This window comes from Pipistrellus kuhlii, unplaced genomic scaffold (assembly GCF_014108245.1).
Source record: "Pipistrellus kuhlii isolate mPipKuh1 unplaced genomic scaffold, mPipKuh1.p scaffold_m20_p_17, whole genome shotgun sequence".
NCBI lineage: Eukaryota > Metazoa > Chordata > Mammalia > Chiroptera > Vespertilionidae > Pipistrellus > Pipistrellus kuhlii.
In genome coordinates this window covers 3,785,091-3,804,474 of record NW_023425482.1, presented here as the reverse complement: position 1 = coordinate 3,804,474, position 19,384 = coordinate 3,785,091, and the positions used below count along the sequence as shown (strand labels likewise).

At 41.0% G+C, this 19,384-nt stretch overlaps 1 protein-coding gene across 1 annotated transcript in view; it reads left to right on the top strand.

Moving 5' to 3' along the window:
• The window catches only part of TDRD12 (tudor domain containing 12), a 117,803-nt gene that overhangs the window by 18,263 nt on the left and 80,156 nt on the right, over positions 1-19,384 (top strand). Inside the window, exons 5-8 of the mRNA XM_045582895.1 lie at positions 3,712-3,848; positions 5,913-6,032; positions 16,714-16,769; positions 18,431-18,516. Coding sequence (XP_045438851.1) covers positions 3,712-3,848; positions 5,913-6,032; positions 16,714-16,769; positions 18,431-18,516 — 399 coding nt within the window. The remainder of the gene's footprint in view (positions 1-3,711; positions 3,849-5,912; positions 6,033-16,713; positions 16,770-18,430; positions 18,517-19,384) is intronic.

Here is a 19,384-nt window from a genome sequence, read left to right as displayed (position 1 = left end):
AAAAAATCAATAAAACATTAAAAAAAAAAGATATCTAGGAATAAACTTAAGTAAGGATTTAAAAGATCTGTACTCAGAAAATTTCAGAACATTGAAAAAGGAGATAGAGGAAGGCATAAACAAATGGAAGAACATACCATGTTCATAGATTGGGAGAATCAACATCATTAGGTCCATACTACCTAAAGCAATCTATAGATTCAATGCAATACCTATTAAAATGCCAATAGTTTATTTCAAAGATTTAGAACAAATGCTCCAAAAATTCATCTGGAATAAAAAAAGACCCTGAATAGCCACAGCTATTCTGAGAAAGACGAACAAAGTTGGAGGATTCACAATACCAGATATCAAGCTATATTACCAAGCCACGATTCTCAAAACTGCCTGTACTGGCTTAAGAACAAACATACAGACCAATGGAACAGAACAGAGAACCCAGAAATTGACCCAAGCCATTATATTCAATTAATATTTGACAAAGGAGGTAAGAGCATACAATGGAGTCAAAACAGTTTCTTTAATAAATGGTTCTAGGAAATTTGGTCAGATACATGCAAAAAAGAAAAAAAAGAAAGAAACTAGATCACTAACTTATCCCATGCACAAAAACAAACTCAAAATGGCTAAAATACTTGAATGTAAGAAGGGAAACCATAAAAATGCTACAAGACTCCATAGATAGCAAAAGTATAGATGTATGTCATAGCAATGTCTTTACAGACACAGATCCTAGGGCGAGATAATCTAAGGAAAAAATAAATGAGACTATATCAAAATAAAAAGCTTTTGCACAGCAAAAGAAACCAACAAAACAGCAAGAAAGCCCACTGTATAGGAGAACATATTTGCCAATGTTATCTCCAATAAGGATTTAATCAACATTTACAGGGAACTCATACAATTTAACAAAAGGAAGATAAACAATTCAACTTTTTGAAAGGACATTTAGAAAGCCACGAGACATATGAAAAAATGCTCTAAGTCACTAATCATCCAAGAGATGCAAATCAAAACAACAATGAGGTACCTTCTCATACCTGTCAGAACAGCTATCATCTATAAATCAACAAACAAGTGCTGGAGAGGATGTGGAGAAAAAAGAACCCTCTTTCACTGTTGATGGGAATGTAGACTGGTGCAGCCATTGTGGAAAACAGTATGGTGTTTCCCCAAAAATTTAAAAATAAAATTGCCATTTGACCTAGTAATACCACTTCTAGGAATATATCCCAAGAAAACAGAAAAACCATTCAGAAAGGATATATGCACCTTTATGTTCATAGCAGCGCAATTTATAATAGTTAAGATTTGGAAACAGCCTAAATGCCCATCAGCAGATGAGTGGATTAGAAAACTATGGTACAAAAAAAAAGAAAAAAAGAAAAAGAAAACTATGATACATCTAAACAATGGAATACTATGCTGCTATAAAAAAAATAAGGAATTCTTACCATTTGCAGCATCATGGATGGAACTGGAGAGCATTATGCTAAGTGAAATTGCCAGTCAGTGAAAGAAAAAGTCCACATGACCTCACTCACTTATGGATAATAATGAACATTATAACCTGATGAACAAAAAGATAGATACAGAGGCAGAGAAGCATCAAACAGACTTTCAAATTACAGTGGGAAGCCTGGGGAGAAGTGGGTTGGGGGAGGTAAGAGATCAAAGGACTTGTATACATGCATGTAAGTATAATCAATGGATGCAAGACACTGGGGGGTGGGGGAGGCTGGGGGAAGGTCAATGGAGGAAAAAGGAGACATGTACTACTATTTGTAATACTTTAAACAATAAAATAAAATTTTAAAAAAGAAACTACAAAAAAACAACTCCATATTAAAAAGAAACACTCCACGTTTTGGATAGCCTGCTTGTTTCCTTGTGGTGGTGGTGTGAACTTTCCCTCTGTATACCCTGTATTTTCTGTGGTCCAGTAGTTAAAGCTTTGATTAGATTTAGGGTCACTTGCCCCCGGCCCCCTGGAACGATTGGTACTATAAGCATCATCTTGGATTGGATTGGGAGATAATATCACTTTTGATGATGCTAAGATTGACCAGTGGATTTAGATGGCAACAGCCTGTGTGCTCCCTGTTGGTGGTGCCATCAACTTTACATGTCATGGTTGTACCATCCAGTGATTACCAAAGCCCCAATCAGTCCTTTCACTTAAGCTTGCAAATTGGTTGTTTTCACATTCCTTCTGTGTTCACGAGCTGCAGTTCTTCTGTAGATAATGTTCCCTCGTGTTAGGATTGTTCGGCTACCCTGACATAATACAGTTTTTCCTGGAAAGTTAGGAACGCATAGTGATTTATGCCTAGTTATCTACATTGGTGTCCACAGGGTGTTTTGCTTCTCTTTTTTATTTTTTAAGTACTCTTTTGAATTCATGGCTTTTTATACATTAATCAGTTATAATCATTGTTTTTGATGCTTAATTTATTCCATTTTTGGCTAGTGGAAACCCTAATATACCACAACTTCAAAGTTAACTGGCTATGTGAATTAGTACCTATTCATACCATTCCTACAAGTTACTTTGACATAAGAATTAAACAGAAGTAACCTCCATCCTTTGGCAGAATAAGTCTTGAATTATTTGAGTTTTGCAGAATGGCTGCAGTATATTTTCCAACTTTAATTCCTAAGGGTAGATTCTCAGTTGGCCTACTTCCTTGCTGGGCACAGCTGTCCTCACTGGGCCACTTTGTATTTGGTTTGCCGGTCTGAGGATTGCCGTTGAGTCACTTGTGGCCTGGCAGTCTTGTGGGACAGCCGGGATGCCCAGGCCTGTCAATTCAGCAGGGTAGTTTCCCTAAAAGGGGACTACAGAAATTTTTTTTTTAAAATTTATTATTTTAATCTTCACCCAAGGATATTTTTTAAAATTGATTTTTATTTTTAAAAAATGTTATTGATTTCAAAGAAGAAAGGAGAAGAAGATAGAAGCATCAATGATGAGAGAGAATCATTGATTGGCTGCCTCCTGCATGCCCCACACTGGGGATGAGCTCACAACTTGGGTATCAAACCATGACCTCCTGGTTAATAGGTTGACGCTCAACTATTGAACCACACCAGCCAAGCTAAAATTGATTTTTAGGGAGAGGAAGGGAGGGAGGAAACGAAGGGAGACAGGAAGAGAGAGAGAAAAAATTCTATTGGTTGCCTCCCTTATACACTCTGCCACCTTTTGATGTATGGGGTAATGCTCCAATCAACTATGCCATTCAACAAGTCGTTTTTGAAGACTTTAGTACAGGCCAAACACTGTTCTAGGTGTTGGGGGTATGGCAATAAACAAAACAGACAAAAAATCCACATCACAGAGCTGACGTACAGGTGTGTTAGGTAGTAAACAGGTGTCAGTAGGCAGTAAAAGCCACGGGAGGTAAATGGGGAAGATGACCTGGGGTTGAGGTTTCATTTCTTAAGCTTTGATTTAAGAAACCTTTCTTTAAATTGTCATGTAAACAGTCAAAAGCATTGTTGTAAGAAAAATAATGAGCTAGAATTCAGTGTCCTGTGTTTAATGAAATTCTTTCACTGATAAGCAGTATCCAGCTTAGGCAGGGTCAGCCCCCTTGAATCTCTTTCCTCTTCTTAAAGGTGAAATGAAGGCTGAGATGATTTTGAGAGTACCTTTTAGGATCCCATTAAGTGGCTAGAGATGTTAACACTGAAGTTTTCATTTTGTAGGTTTGTGTGGTTTATTGTCAGGAACTCAAGTGCTGGTGCAGGGCTGTCATTAAGTCAATTGTATGTTCAGCAGACCATTACCTGGCAGAATGCTTCCTTGTGGATTTTGCCAAGTACATTCCAGTGAAATCGAAAAAGTACGTATGACTTTTTTTGCCTTATGCTTTTTAAGAAGATAAATGCCAGTTTTAAAGGAGTGTGCCAATGTTCAAAGTAAGGGGATAGAGGTCATAAGCTGGAGGTTTTTTGCTTCCCCCCCTTCTTCAATAAGGGAAGCCTTCTTCAAGACTTCAGGTTCCGTTCACTTCTGCATGGCAGTGAGTGTCGGAGCAAGTAGTCAGAATGAAGTCTTAGCAGGCAGCTCCAGCCTCCTCCCACCTCCTTTCCTAGAAAGCACAGGTGCTCTGCATCTCTTAGGTGCCCCTGCCACATGTCACAGTTCATGAGAAAATATTGTCCGTAAGTGTGTGTGGTAATTTTTCCATGGTTTCCCATCCCAGATTAAGAGGATATCAGTTTAATAAATATGAGGACTCTTCTTCCAAAAGAGTAGCACCAAATAGATTTTAATTGCAATAAGAGGTTTATATGATTAAATTTTCTTAAGAATGCCATGGCAGAAGGGGGTATCAGACATTGGGAATTTGTAGATACTTTTTAAAAAAGGATGCATCTCTAGCTTGTGGTTTGCAACTTTATAACTATAATTGTTAAAAACACACACACCTGTTGTGTTGAACTTTTGGGGGATGTTTTTTTTTTAGTGTTTGGAATGTTAAGTTTAGTTTGTTTTGGGCAAGAGAATCATATGATTAAATAGAGCACAAGGAGGCCTTGAGGGGCAGTTAATGCCACCACTGTTTTCTGAACTGTGACAGAAGGTGCCTAGCCTGTCCATGCGGTATCTTCATAACCAGGGTGTGATGAAATGGTGTTTTCAAGCCTGTCATTTACCTGGAAGAAGGTAAAGAAAAAATGTTGAGCAACTTATCAAATCTCAGTCCTTTCAGCTCTTTTGTGCAGAGTTGACAAACACTTATCTATGAAAACATCTCATTTATAGAAACTTTAAGGTATTTCTGGTTGTGTATTGAAATTGAAACTTAAATATCTTCAAATCTTTAAAAAATTTTTTAATTTATTGACGAGAGAGAGAGAGAGAGAGAGAGAGAGAGAGAGAGAGAGAGAGGGGGGGGGGGGAGGGAGAGAGAGGGGGAGAGAGAACACATTGATTTATTGTTCCACTTATTGATACATTCATTGGTGCACTCTTGTATGTTTTCTGACCAGGGATCAAACCTGCAACCTTGGCATATTAGGATGAAGCTCAACCAACTGAACCACTGACCAGGGCTGATACTTAAAAATCTTAAATAAAATTTGCTCCCAAGTTTGATCATTATTTTTCAACCTAAGAACCTCACAAGACATTTTTATAATCCCTCCCCACTCCCATGCCATGAAATTTTAAAAAGTATATGTTTTTATTGATTTTACAAAGAGGAAAGGAGAGGGAGAGAGAGAGAGATAGAAACACTGATGAGAGAAACATCGATGAGCTGCTTCCAGCATGTCTACTGGGGATTGAGCCCACAATGTGTCCTGACCTGGAATCAAACTAGCGACCTCTTGGTCACTGGGAAAATGCTCAATCCACTAAGTCGGGCCATGCCATGAAATTTTAACATCAGCCGAAACCGGTTTGACTCAGTGGTAGAGCGTCGATCTGCGGACTGAAAGGTCCTGGGTTCGATTCTGGTCAAGGGCATGTACCTTGGTTGTGGGCACATCCCTGGTAGTGGGGTGTGCAAGAGGCAGCTAGTCAATGTTTCTCTCTCATCGACATTTCTAGCTCTCTCTCTCTCTCCTTCTCTGTAAAAAAATCAATAAAATATATTTTTTTAAAAAAGAAATTTTAACATCAGTTATACTGAATACCTGTGTATGTACTGCATGTATATCTGCACTTTATACATAAAAAAAGTGCGATCCCTCCTCTCCCCTGCTCAAGAACCGGTGTTCGTCACCTTTGGCAAATGTCTCTAAGTATTTCTTGCTGTTAGTGGCTATATTAGAAACAAAAATAATGTTTTTTTGTGTGTTTTGTTTTTATGTTGTGCATTAATTATATTTGTGTACTTTAAAGAAATATTACATATAATTTTCTTTATAATTGAACTATTTCTGTTTCACTGTTAAAGCATCCGAGTTGCAGTAGAAACTTTTATGCAGCTTCCCTACAGAGCGAAAAAATTCAGACTGTATTGCACAAAACCTGTTACATTACACTTTGACTTTTGTGAAGACAGTGCTAAAATTGTGTAAGTACATCTTCTAATACAGTAACTCATTGGTGAAACACTTAACTGAGTATCTGATGTATCTATGAGATTAATTCCTCTTGAGAAGTGCGAAGCGATCTCAAGGGTCTCTTTTTTCTTCAGGAGATTTTTCTGAGTCCATGTGTGTCAAACCTGGTCATAAGCAGAATTCTCTGGGCAACTCCACCTACAGCGGCTGCAATTAAGGGGGTTAGAGTAGGGTCTGAACTCTATGCTTTTTAGCTTCCTTTTTTCTTTTTCTTTTTCACTTACAGAAAGTAATAACTTCCCGGCCTGTGTGTCCCAGTGGTTGAGGGTCAACCTATGAAAGAGGAGACCAATGTTCAAGTCCCAGTCAGGTGCATGCTCGGGTTGTGTACTCTATCCTCAGTGTGGGGTGTGTAGGAGGCAGCCGATCAATGATTCTTTCTCATCATTGATGTTTCTATCTCTGTCTCCCTCTCCTTTCCTTTCTGAAATCAATAAAAATATATTTTAAAATAATAACTGTTAAGGGTAATAGCATGTAGGGTCATGGAGCATTAAAAAAAAAAAAAAAGTTCATTGCATTCCTCTCCAGCCCCACTTCCTCTCTTCTGGGAGGCCTCTGTGACCTGTGTAGGCTCTGAACTTGCAGACTCTTTTCAGGACTTATATACATATTCATTTACATGGAGCTTTTATGCAAATTAAATTTTTTAAAAATATTTTTATTGATTTTACACAGATGAATTGAGAGGGATAGAGAGTTAGAAACGTCGATGAGAGAGAAACATCAACCAGCTGCCCCCTGTTCACCCCCCACTGGGGATGTGCCCGAAACCAAGGTATTAGGTCTAGTAATAATTAATGTCGTTTTCTAATACTTTTTTTAAATCGAATTTATTTAAACAATACAACAAAATTTAATCAACAATATAGTTGCCGTTGTCTTCTACTACTTGTGCCCAATGCTCAGGAAGCATTTTAATCCCTCTATTGTAAAATTCTTGTGATTTTGATGCAAAAAATTCGGTCAATGCATTTTTGAGGCATTCTTCATTATTAAATTTTTTTCCAAGAAGAAAGTTTTGCAAAGAACAAAACAAATGGTAATCAGAAGGGGCAATATCAGGAGAATATGCAGGTTGAGGGAGAACTTCCCATTCCAACTGGCGCAGTTTTTCAGCAGTGATTCTTGCAGTATGCGGTGGTGTGTTATCGTGGTGAAGAATTACACCCTTCCGATTAATCAGCGCGGGTTCTTTTTCTCTTAAAGCTTGGGCTAACCTTTCCAATTGGGCACTATACACTGCACTTGTAATGGTTTGGTTAGATGGTAAAAGTTCATAATGAAGAATTCCTTAAAATTCCACCAAACACACAACATCACTTTTTTCGCATGCAAGTCAGGTTTTGGCGTGGGCTGCGGAGCCTCATTTTTGTCCAACCATTGAGGCTGCCTTTTCAAATTAACATACAGCACCCATTTTTCATTTCTGGTAACAATTTGCTCTAAAAACGGCAAACGGTTTTGACGAGAAAGGAGTGAACTGCAAATTGTGACTCTTTGATTACGGTTGTTGTCGGTCAACTCATGAGGAACCCATTTTCCAAACTTTTGGACTTTGCCAAGTGCACGCAATTGATTGGAAATTGTTTTTTGTGAACAATTTAAAGTTGTCGCAAGCTCTTGTTGGGTAATTTGAGGATTTTGCACCAAAAGAGCTTGAAGAGCTTCTTGATCAAAATTGGACACACGGCCTCAACCACTCTTGTCATCTAACAAAAAATTTCCCTCGCGAAATTTCTCAAACCAACGCTGGCATTTTCTGGCGCTAACTGCATCTTGACCAAGAGCACTACAGATGTTTTTTGCAGCCTCACTTGCTGTTCTTCCTAATTGGAACTCGTAAAGTATGCAGTGCCGAATATGCTCTTCATCTGCCATCTTCTTAGCCCTAGTTTTGCAACAAAAACCAAACCAAACACAAACTTTTTCAAGCAAAACTTGTTAATTGCACTTCACACGTTCTGTAGATACCACGTGTTTGAAGGTTATGTCAATACAAGTCAACACCAAGCAAGATTTTAAACGAATGTTTAAAAACGACATTAATTATTACTAGACCCGCTTACATGCCCTTGACCGGAATCGAACCGGGGACCTTTCAGTCCGCAGTCCGAAGCTCTATCCACTGAGCCACGCTGGTTTCGGCGCTATTTTGTTTTAATTTGTATTTTCCTGACTTGTAAACTTGGATATCTGTGATGTAGTTATTCTGTGTGTGATGTGTGTAAGACACACGGACACATTGACATGTGAGACTGATTTACCTGTTAAGTGTCTAGATTGATTTTTCTCTTGGGCCTTTTTCTTATTAGGATTCTATTAATCATTTTTTGTTAAAGCTTATTAGATAATTTTATTGTGTGTAGCAAGGTTTTAGAACCACTGTCTTTTTGTTGTTGTTAATCCTCACCCAAAGATATTTTTTCCCATTGCTTTTTAGAGAGAGTGGAAGGGAAGGGGGGATACAGAAAGAAAAACATTGATGTGAGAGAGAGGGAGACCTCAATTGGTTGCCTCCTGTATGTTCTCTGCCTGGGGCTAGGGATGGAGCCTTCAACCTAGGTATATGCCCTTAACCAGAATCAAACCTGTGATTTAATTTGTGGGCCAGTGCTCTAACCACTTAGCAACCAACCAGGTCTATAACCAGTCTTTTAAAGATTTAATATAATTTTTTTTTTTAAATTTTAGAAAGGGAGTCTTGGGGTCAGGGTCAGCAGGTTAGCCCAGGACAAGATGCTGCTGCCCATTACTCCCTGGTTGCAAGCCTCCTGGGATCTCTTAGAGTTTAGAGTAGGGGTGTCGAACTCAATCAGAGAAGGGGCCAAAATCTAAAATCCAGCCTAAATCGCGGGCCGAATGGTTTACGGAACAGTCATAAACTGTCATTGTGATGGAAACGCAGCGGAGTGCAGTGATGACAGCGCGGTGCGGGCCACATTGCAAGGCCTGGCGGGACGGATTTGGCCCTCGGGCCTTGTGTTTGACACATGTGGTTTAGAGGATGCATGCTTATAGGGAATAAGTGTGAAAAGAGAATGGCACAGGATCCTGGAAGGGAGAGCTCACCTAGAACCACTGTCATTTATTTAGCCTTTATTTATTTATTTATTTATTTATTTATTTAATTCTAGGCTAATTTTTTTTAAATTAAATTATTATCTGTGTACATATTTTAACATTGCCCCTCCTTACAAACCTTCCCTCCCCAGAGTTTTGTGTACATTGGTTGTACTTAAATGCTTGAATACAAGTCCTTCGGTTGATCTCTTATCTCCCCTAGATGTCCCTACCCTCCCCGATGTAATTTGACAGTCTGCTTGTTGCTTTCTGTCTTTTGGTTCATCTATCTTTTGGTTCATCAGTTTATAATATTCTTTAATATTCATAAATGAGTGAGGTCATGTGGTATTTCTCTTTCATTGAATGATTTAGCCTTCTTTTAGAAACCCTTTGTAATTCTCTTGAAGTAATATGCTTAATGTCTTTCTTAGTAAAAAGAAAAATTAGTAATATTTTAGTCCAGGCACTGGGCTATGTGCTTGTGTACATTATCTCATTTGATCTTTAAAACAACCCTTGGAGGAGAAACCAATTTGGCGGCATAAATAAAAACCTAAACTGCTGCCTTGCCCAACAATTTCAAAACTACAACTAAAAGACAAAATGTTTATCACCTGCATTGAGACGTGTACAAGCACTGAAAAGCTGAGGTATGGAGGCGCACGAATGGGGCTGGTGGTGGGCAACTTGGTGTGCTGCTATTTTTCAAAACAAAGGGAGACAAGCTCCCGATTATTCTGAGCTCCAGTTTCTGGGGAGACACTGGGGACCTAAACTCCTACACGGAGAAGCTGGACTGTCTGCCATCGAGTCGGAAAGTGATGGTGACTTTCTTACAGAGATGTGCACAGCAATCACTGTTTATTGCTCTGGGACGCGGGACACGGGGACTTGGAAACACGGAGACCCAGAGATGGCTGACTGGCAGCCATCGCTCTTTGCCACGTTTTAGCCTAGTGTCTCTCTGAGACACCACCCTGCACAATCTACAAACCCACCCAAGCTCCACACAGCAACTTTTGCATATAAATGGCCTGCCCCATCGCAGCTGAACCTAACAAACTGCAGCTCTGGAATGACAGCTCCAAAACCTCCAAACCCCAAGAAAAGAGGAGAAAACTGTAGTTCTTGCTGTAGCTCCTGCTGGGTGGCCTCAGCTGACCTGCACCACATTGGAGATCCAGAAGCTAGTGTATCTATTGGTCAGTGTGAGACAACACCACATTTCAACTACTCACATCCATAAGTGACACATTCAAAAGGCAGACTCAGTGAGCACCAAAGCCCCACTGAAGCAAGTCCTGCCTCATAAGCGTGTGTCCAGCGCAGCAGTTCTTCCATTATAGACAAAATGGGTTCTCACAGCCAATTGGCCTGAAGGTCAATTCCTCCCAGTGACACCAACAACAATCAAGACTTACCTACAACAAGGCTGTACATGCAATCCACAAAGGAATACACCAGGAGTGTCCACCTCAGGTAACTGGAAGGCCGATCCACTGGCCCGTATAGGACACCTAGCACACAAAGCCACCTTACCAACTCAGGAAAGCAGCGAAAATGTGGAGACAAATAAATAGATCACAAATGAAAGAAATGGAGGAAAACAAACGACTGGATATAGAGTTCAAAACCACGGTTATAAGATTTTTCAAGAATTTCCTAGAAAAAGGCCAATAAATTTAACTAGACCCTTGAGGATATGAAAAAGGACCAACTATGGGCCCAGAGCAGCCAGGTCGGGTGCGGCCAGGCCCGGAGCAGCAGCAGCCACGCCCGGAGCAGCCAGGTCGGGAGCGGCAGTGGCCAGACCCGGAGTAGCTGGTTGTGGAGCGGACCAGAGCAACAGAGGCCGGGCCTGGAGCAGCCAGGCCTGGAACAGCTCGCTCCTTGCCTGCCTCCACCCCAAGGCTGCCTCTCAGACGTGGCTGGAAACTTTTGGGGGAACTTGAGGGTCTGCTGAATCAAATGAGGAAGGCTTAGATCTGGATGTGTTGAGTTAGTATAGGGCTGGGGTGTTGATCTGTGAGTGCCTTGTGTGGGGCCTGGATGAGGTTGGTTGATCTATTTGGAAATGTCTTTTGTGTGAAGTGTATCCCTGGGCATGTCGAGGTATTATTGATTTGAGAAAATGCTAAGTAACTGATTTACTATCTGAAAAATTTAAAATTCTGAAAGTTTAAGGTCTCTTGACAAAAAGAGATTTTAAAGCTAACACCTTAATTTTAATGGAGAAAGGGAATGACAAGCCCTTCCCACCCAGAACAGGTAATCCAATTCCAACCAGCAGCTATGTTTAAACAATGTGTCCATTTACACTTGAATGGCTACACCTTTTGATAGCCTAAGGGCAAGTTTACATGTAAACAAGTTTGCTCTCAATTCCCAGGGCAGAAAAAAAGCAAGGTTTAAAATTATTAGATTTTAAAATTTATTCTTAAAAGTGTAAAAGTTTATTAATTAAAACAAAAACAAAAACAACAACAACAAAAGAGATTGAAAAACCTGATGAACAATAATAGCGGTTCATTGTAGTAGAGTCGACGATATGGAAGGGGAGTGGACTGACTGTTCTGGGGGGGGAGGGAGGGAGGAAGAGACTGAAGATAAACTGTGCACCTACGGATGAGGACAATGGGGGGTGGGGAGGGGCCGGAGGATGGGGTGGGAACCTGGTGGAAGGGGGAAGAAATGAGGAACCTTTGTAATAATATGAACAATAAAGATTGATTAAAAAAAAAAAAAGAAAAAAAGAAAAAGGACCAACTAGAAATTAAACATACACTGACTGAAATAAAAAATATTATACAAAGACCCAACAGCAGACTAGAGGAATGCAAGAATCAAGTCAAAGCTTTGAAATACAAAGAAGCAAAAAAACCCACAAAAAACAAAAAACAAAAAAAAACAACAAACCTCCCCCCCCACCCCCCACTCAAATAAGAAAGCAAAAAGAAAAAAGAATCCAAAAAATTGAAGGTAGTGTAAGAAGTCTCTGGGACAACTTCAAGCATACCAACATCAGAATTATGGGGGTGACAGAAGAAGAAAGAGAGCAAGATACTGAAAACCTATTTGATGGAAATAATGACTGAAAACTTCCCCCACTTGGGGGAAGAAATAGACTTACAGGTCCAGGAAGTGCACAGAACCCCAAACAAAAGAAATCCAAAGAGGATCACATCAAGACACATCATAATTAAAATGCCAAGAGCAAATGACAAAGAGAATCTTACAAGCAGCAAGAGAAAAACAATTAGTTACCTACAAGGGAGCATTCCTATGATTGTCAGCTGATTTCTCAACAGAAACTAAGCAGGCCAGAAGGGAGTGACAAGAAATATTCAAAGTGATGAATAGCAAGATGTTACAACCAAGATTACCTAGTAAAGTTATTCAGAATTGGAAGTCAGATAAAGAGTTTCACAGATGGGATCCAAGATGGCTGCGCCCAAGTGAACACCTAGCCACAGCAGCACACAACAATTTCAATAAAATACAACTAAAATATAAAATGGACATTGCCCAGAACTACAGGAAGGTTGACTGACTGGAAATTCTGCAGCGAGAAGCAAGGAGAAAACCAGAAGGAGGCGCGGAGGAGCTGGAAAAGCCCAAGGTACCCAGGCGCGGTGCGTGGAGAGGACGGAGCTGGAGAGGAGGGAGGCCGAGTGCCTGGCGGGCATTCCCTAGCGGAAAGGAGATAAAACTCCGACTGTGCTGGGCCCCCGACTTCTCTGAACCCCAGTTCTAGGCCAGACCCCAGGGACTCAGGCTCAGCTATAGGGAGCCGGGCTGTAAGGCGGAACCCTGGGGAAGCGGCGAAAGGAGGTCCTGGGGGCAGCACACACACTGCGCGCAGAGAAGGGACAGTCGGCTGTGCTATGGGATTGCCCTGACAGGAAGGAGACTGGGGCTCCAGACTGCTCTGAATGCCACCTCCAATTCCACTTCCAACTGAACTGAACCCCAATACTGGGCTCATTGGGGGAGAGCATAGACTGTTTGGCAGCAGGCGAAAATCGAGGGCACCTTTCTCTCAGAGGCGCTGGCAGCGAGCACTGAAGGACCCACATAGGGCGGGGCTGACGGAAGCCAAAGCTGCAGGCTCCACCCTGAAACCCCGTCCCATCTGTAACTGCAAAATGAGACAACAAAATAGATCACAAACGAAAGAAATGGAGGACAAAAAGCGTCTGGATATAGAGTTCAAATCTACGCTTATAAGGTTTTTCAAGAATTTCCTAGAAAAGATGGATAAGACCTATGAGGATATGAAAAGAGATCAACTAGAATTAATAAGGAGTGATCAAGAAATGATAAGGGATCAACAAGAAATAAAGAACACATTGTCTGAAATAAAAAATATTACAGAGTCCTAAAAACAGAAGGGAAGATCGCAAGAATCAAGTCAAAGATTTGGAACATAAAGAGCCAGAAGACACTCCTCCACAGAAGCTAGAAGGCAAGAGAATCCAGAAAATTGAAGATAATGTAAGAAACCTCTGGGACAACTTCAAGCGAACCAACATCAGAATTATGGGGGTCCCAGAAGATGAGAGAGAGCAAGATATCGAAAACATACTGAAAGAAATAGTGACAGAAAACTTCCCCCACCTGGTGAAAGAATTAGACTTACAAGTCCAGGAAGCACACAGAACTCCAAACAAAAGGAATCCAAAGAGGACCACACCGAGACACATCATACTTAAAATTCCAAGAGCAAAAGACAAAGAGAGAATATTAAAAGAAGCAAGAACAAAGAAGGTAGTTACCTATAAAGGAGCACCTATACGATTGTCAGCTGACTTCTCAACAGAAACCATGCAGGCCAGACGGGGAATGGCAAGAAATATTCAAGGTGATGAATAGTAAGAACCTACAGCCAAAGATAATCTATCCAGCAAAGCTATCACTCAGAATCGAAGGTCAGATAAAGAGCTTCACTAATAAAAAAAAGCTAAAGGAGTTCATCAACACCAAACCAGAATTATATGAATTGCTGAAGGGGGTTCTTTCAGAAGAGACAGTAAACAAAGATAAAAATTATGAACAACAAATAACATAACTATCAACAAGTGAATCTCAAAACCAAGGAAATTAAAAAAAAAAATCTGATGAACAATAGTAACTGTTGAATATAATAGAATCAGAGGTATGGAAGGGGCGTGAACTGACGATTCTTGGGGAAAAGGGAAGAGGGGGGCGTGGGAAGAGACTGAACATAAACTGTGCACCTATGGATGAGGACAATGGGGAGTGGGGAAAGGGCAGAGGGTGGGGTGGGAACCTGGTGGAGGAGAGCAATGGTGGGGGGAAAAAAAGGAACATTTGTGATAATATGAACAATAAAAACTTATTAAAAAAAAAAAAGCTTCACAGATAAGAAAAAGCTAAAGGAGTTCACCACCACCAAACCAATATTCTATGAAATGCTGAAAGGCATTCTTTAAGAAGTGGAAGAAGAAAAAGGTAAAGATAACTTATGAACAACAAATACATATCTATCAACACGGGAATTTAAAAATCAAGTGAATTAAAAATCTGCGGAACAGAATAAGCTGGTGAATATAATACAATCAGGGACATAGAAAGGGAGTGGATTGATAATTCTCGGAAAGGGGTGTGGAGGGTGAGGGAAGAGACTGGACAAAAATTGTACACCTGTGGATGAGGGCAGTGGGGGGTGGGTAAGGGCAGAGGGTGGAGTGGGAACTGGGTGGAGGGGAGCTGTGGGGGGGGGAAGGAGAAACAATTGTAATAATCTGAACAATAAAGATTTATTAAATTAAAAAAAAAACCCTTGGAAGATGGTGGTGCATCTCTGATAAATCTAGCAGAGAAACAAAACATTCACTCTAACCTTATTTTACTTTTGTTCCTTGCTTCCAAATATTGGCTTCTCCTGATTTTCCTCTGCATATAGCTTTCCCTGAAAATTTCTTTAAAAAAAAATACTTTATTGATTTTTTACAGAGGAATAGAGAGTTAGAAACATCGATCAGCTGCCTCCTGCACATCCCTTACTGGGGATGTGCCTGCAACCAAGGTACATGCTCTTGACTGGAATCGAACATGAGACACCCCCCCCCCCCCCCCACTAGTCTGCAGGCCGACTCTCTATGCACTGAGCCAAACTGCTCAGGGCCAGTTTTCTTTTTTTTAAATTTTTTATTTTATTTTCAATTACAGTTAGCATACATTATTGTATAGTTTCAGGTGTACATCACCATGATTAGATTATATAACTCAGTGGTCGGCAAACCATTAGTTAACAGAGCCATATATGAACAGTACAACGATTGAAATTTCTTTTGAAAACCAAATTTTTTAAATTTCTAACGCCACTTCTTCAAAATAGACTCACCCAAGCCGTGGTATTTTGTGGAAGAGCCACACCCAAGGGGCCAAAGAGCCGCATGTGGCTCACGAGTTGCAGATTGACGACCATGGATATAAGTGATCATCTCAATAAATCTTGCACCCATCTGACACCATATTTAGTTATTACAATATTATTGAGCATATTCTCTGTGCTGTACTTTACATTCCTGTGACTATTCTGTAACAACCAATTTGCACTTCTTTTTTTAAATATTATTTTTTAAAAAGAATATTCTTAACGACTTCAGAGAGGAAGGGAGAGGGAAAGATAGGAACACCAATGATGAGAATCATTGACCAGCTGCCTCCTGCATGCCCTGCCTGGGGGTGAGCCCGAAGCCTGCAACCCAGTCATGTGCCCTGACTGAGAATCAAACCATGACCTCCTGATTCATAAGTAGATACTCAACCACTGAGCCATGCCAGACTGGGCCAATTTGTACTTCTTAATCTCTTCATCTTTATCACTCATTCTTCCCTACCGATTTTTATGTGCCACACATGAGTGTGGGACCATTCACTTCCCTGTGTCCACCTCTCCTACCAATCTTGTCCCTTATACCAATCTCGATGAGGCTGCTTCTTTATATCCTTAGTTGTAGGACTTCGGTTTCAGTAAGATTTCAATTGGTTCTGAATGATGGTTGTTCTATAGTTTAGTAATTTTGATGTGGTTGTGGGAGAAGGTGAGTACTATGTTAATCTATGCCACCATCTTGAGCAGAAGTCTTGCGATTTTCTTTCCAAAGCATAGGAAAAGGCAAGATGATAGAAAATGGGCGACAGTGAGGAGTAGCATGAGACAACAGTGGCTACTCTCAGGATGTTGGTTTGACCATCATGTTTGGAGCCCTTGCTTTGTGCCAGCCTGTGCTGAATACTGCATACTCAGGATTCCTTCCCCAGGGAGCTTGTGTTCTGTTGGGGAGGCAGCTATGTCCCAGGTAACTGGGGGCAATGGTGTTGGGACAGACGATGGCAGGCTCATTCTAGAAGAGTTTGCGCACAGGCGCAGGCAGCAGCAGTGAGAGGAGCTTGTTGCTGGTAGCAGCTGGGACCATCCCCATTACCTGCATCATATGTCAATAAATGTTGGAAATACCCAGTGTATGTTACAAAGTGATGTTAGTGTACTGATCTCAGATTTTTATTTAATGACATTGAATCTGTCCACTGTTCCAGACCCGCCAAGAAGTGGGACACTGCAGCTGTTCAGTACTTTCAGAACATCCTAAAAGGTAAGGCAAATGTGCCATCTGCAGCCGCTTTGAACCAACACCCATGGTGGTTTAACCTTCAGGTGGGGAGGTTTGAGATGTGCATTTTTAGCTGTTTGATCCTCCTCACATGGGTTCAAAGTTATCTGGAGCCTTTTCTACCCCAATGTCACAGTGACATTGCAGTCCTGGATTTTTTTATTTTTTTATTTTTTATTTATTAATTTTTTTTGTGGTGGGTGTGGATATCAGTAATTGAGAGGTGAAGTTAGAAAGAGGCTGTATGGGTAAGAGATGCTGACACAAAAACACTGCTTGCCTCTTAGTCTGCATAGAAGCTGAAGCACTGCAAAATAAATTTACATGCATTTTACTGAACCAGCAATCGATTAAAATCCTAAGTTATTGTGTAATCATTATTGCTAATTTAAAAGGTATAGACTGTCTCAGAGCATCTATGCAGTATGTTCTCTTCATATTGTTGCATGTAGCAATATATTATAATATGAAGACTCATTTGTGGCAACTGTCCAAACCTCTGGCAATCAAGAGCCAAATAACTGTGCCAGCCTCTGAGGGCTGTTTTGAGAAGAAGTGGGTGTGAACTCTTGGAGTGCTACCTGTACCTGTTGAGGCCCTGGCCCTTCTCCTCTGCTGCCCCACTGTCCAGTTAAAGCAGGATGTGGAAACTTTTTACTGTCAAAGACACCTGGCTGATTTAATATTCTCAGGCCATACAAAATTATCAAGTTAAGAATTAGCCTGTTAAGCCGAAATCGGTTTGGCTCAGAGGTAGAGCGTTGGTCTGTGAACTAAAGGGTCCCAGGTTCGATTCCGGTTAGGGGCATGTACATTGGTTGCAGGCACATCCCCGGTGGGGGGTGTGCAGGAGGCAGCTGGTCGGTGTTTCTCTCTCATCAATGTTTCTAGCTCTCTATCTCTGTAAAAAATCAAAAAAAAAAAAAAAAAAAAGAGCCTGTTATATTTGGTCAAACATTTAATTAACTCACCCCTAATGCATTGGCAGGGCCAGACCAAATGATTTCATGGGCTTTATATGATTTCATAGCCCTCGTGCCAGATCTTCCCCACCCCTGTGTTAAAGAAACAGCCAGGTGCTTTGAGAAATTGGAGGTTGGGGGTGAGGGTCACTGGTTTTGGAGTTTTGGTCCTTGTGAACCTATTAGGGAATGCTGGGAGTCAGAGTTTGGAAGAGGCAGAGTGCCTAGATTTGAATACTGCTTGTGACTGCTGAGCCTTGTCTCTTCACTGGGACAGTGACCCTCAAAGGTTATGGTAAGAGTGAAATGAAATACGTTTCTAAAGGACTTAGCATAGTGTCTAGTAGGTACCCATACATGGAGCTGCTGTTTGGATTAGTAAGTCTCTGAGAGGGTAAAGAGCTCTGCTCTGTGGGCATTTGGAAAGTGGACTCAGATGAAAGATGGTGGTTGGTTGGGGACAGAGGATACAGGCTTCCTGCCTGCCAGGAGAGCCTCCCCTCGACTTGCCTACCTCCAGACCCCTCCTGCATTAAGACCCACCTGCAGGAGGAAGCCATCGGACATGTGGCACTGGGTAATCAGAAGTGGTTAGCAGAGATTAATAGGTGGGAAATAGTCAAATTGTTTCAAATATACTTTTGATATCAGCTAATTACTGTTTTCATTTATGCCACTTAGCAACTACCAAGGTGGAAGCCAAATTATGTGCTGTAGAAGATGATACTTTTGAGGTTTATCTTTATGTAACTATAAAGAATGAAAAAGTAAGTGAAAAAATTGTATTTTAAAAATAGTTTACCATTGTTTAAAAATCTTAATAAAACAAAGACTAAACACCAAAGGAAACAATGTCATTTACACAACATAGACATTTTCTTAAACTTTCAAGGTCTGGCTTAGATCAGAAGTAAGCAGGACTGTTTCTTCTTTTTATTACTTCAATAATTACTTTAGTGTTTTATTTAGACAGCATTTTATTTAGTAATGGGCAAGAAATTATTCCTATTGTGATGAGTATGAAATGTTATTTCCTTATAAGAGAACATCTGTACTAATAAAAGGGTAATATACAAATTGGTCTTTACTAATAAAATGGTAATATGCAAATACGCCCTTACGGTAACAACCAAACAGCAGGCTGTGTGGGATGACCAGGCCAGCAGGGGGGACAGTGAAGGGCAACCAGGCTGGCCGGGGGGGGGGGGGGGGGGGGGGGCAATTTGGAGCAACCAGGCCGGTGGAGGGACAGTGAGGGGCAACTAGGCCAGCTGGGGAGAGCAGTGAAGGGTGACCAGGCTGGCGCGGGGGTGCAGCTGGGGGCAACCAGACCAGCAGTGGGGGCAGGTGGGGGTGAACAGGCTGGCAGGGGGGAACTTAGAAGCCAGCAGTCCCAGATTGTTAGAGGGATGTCTGATGGCCCAGGGATTGGGCTGAAACAGTCAGTTGGACACCCCCCAAGGGACACCAAGCCTCTAGTAATTTAAAAATATATATATTTTATTGATTTTTTTTTTTGAGAGAGTTAGAAATATTGATGAGAGAGAGAGTCATCGATCAGCTGCCACTTGCACACCCCCTACTGGGGATGTGCCCGCAACCAAGGTACATGCCCTTGACCGGAATCGAACCTGG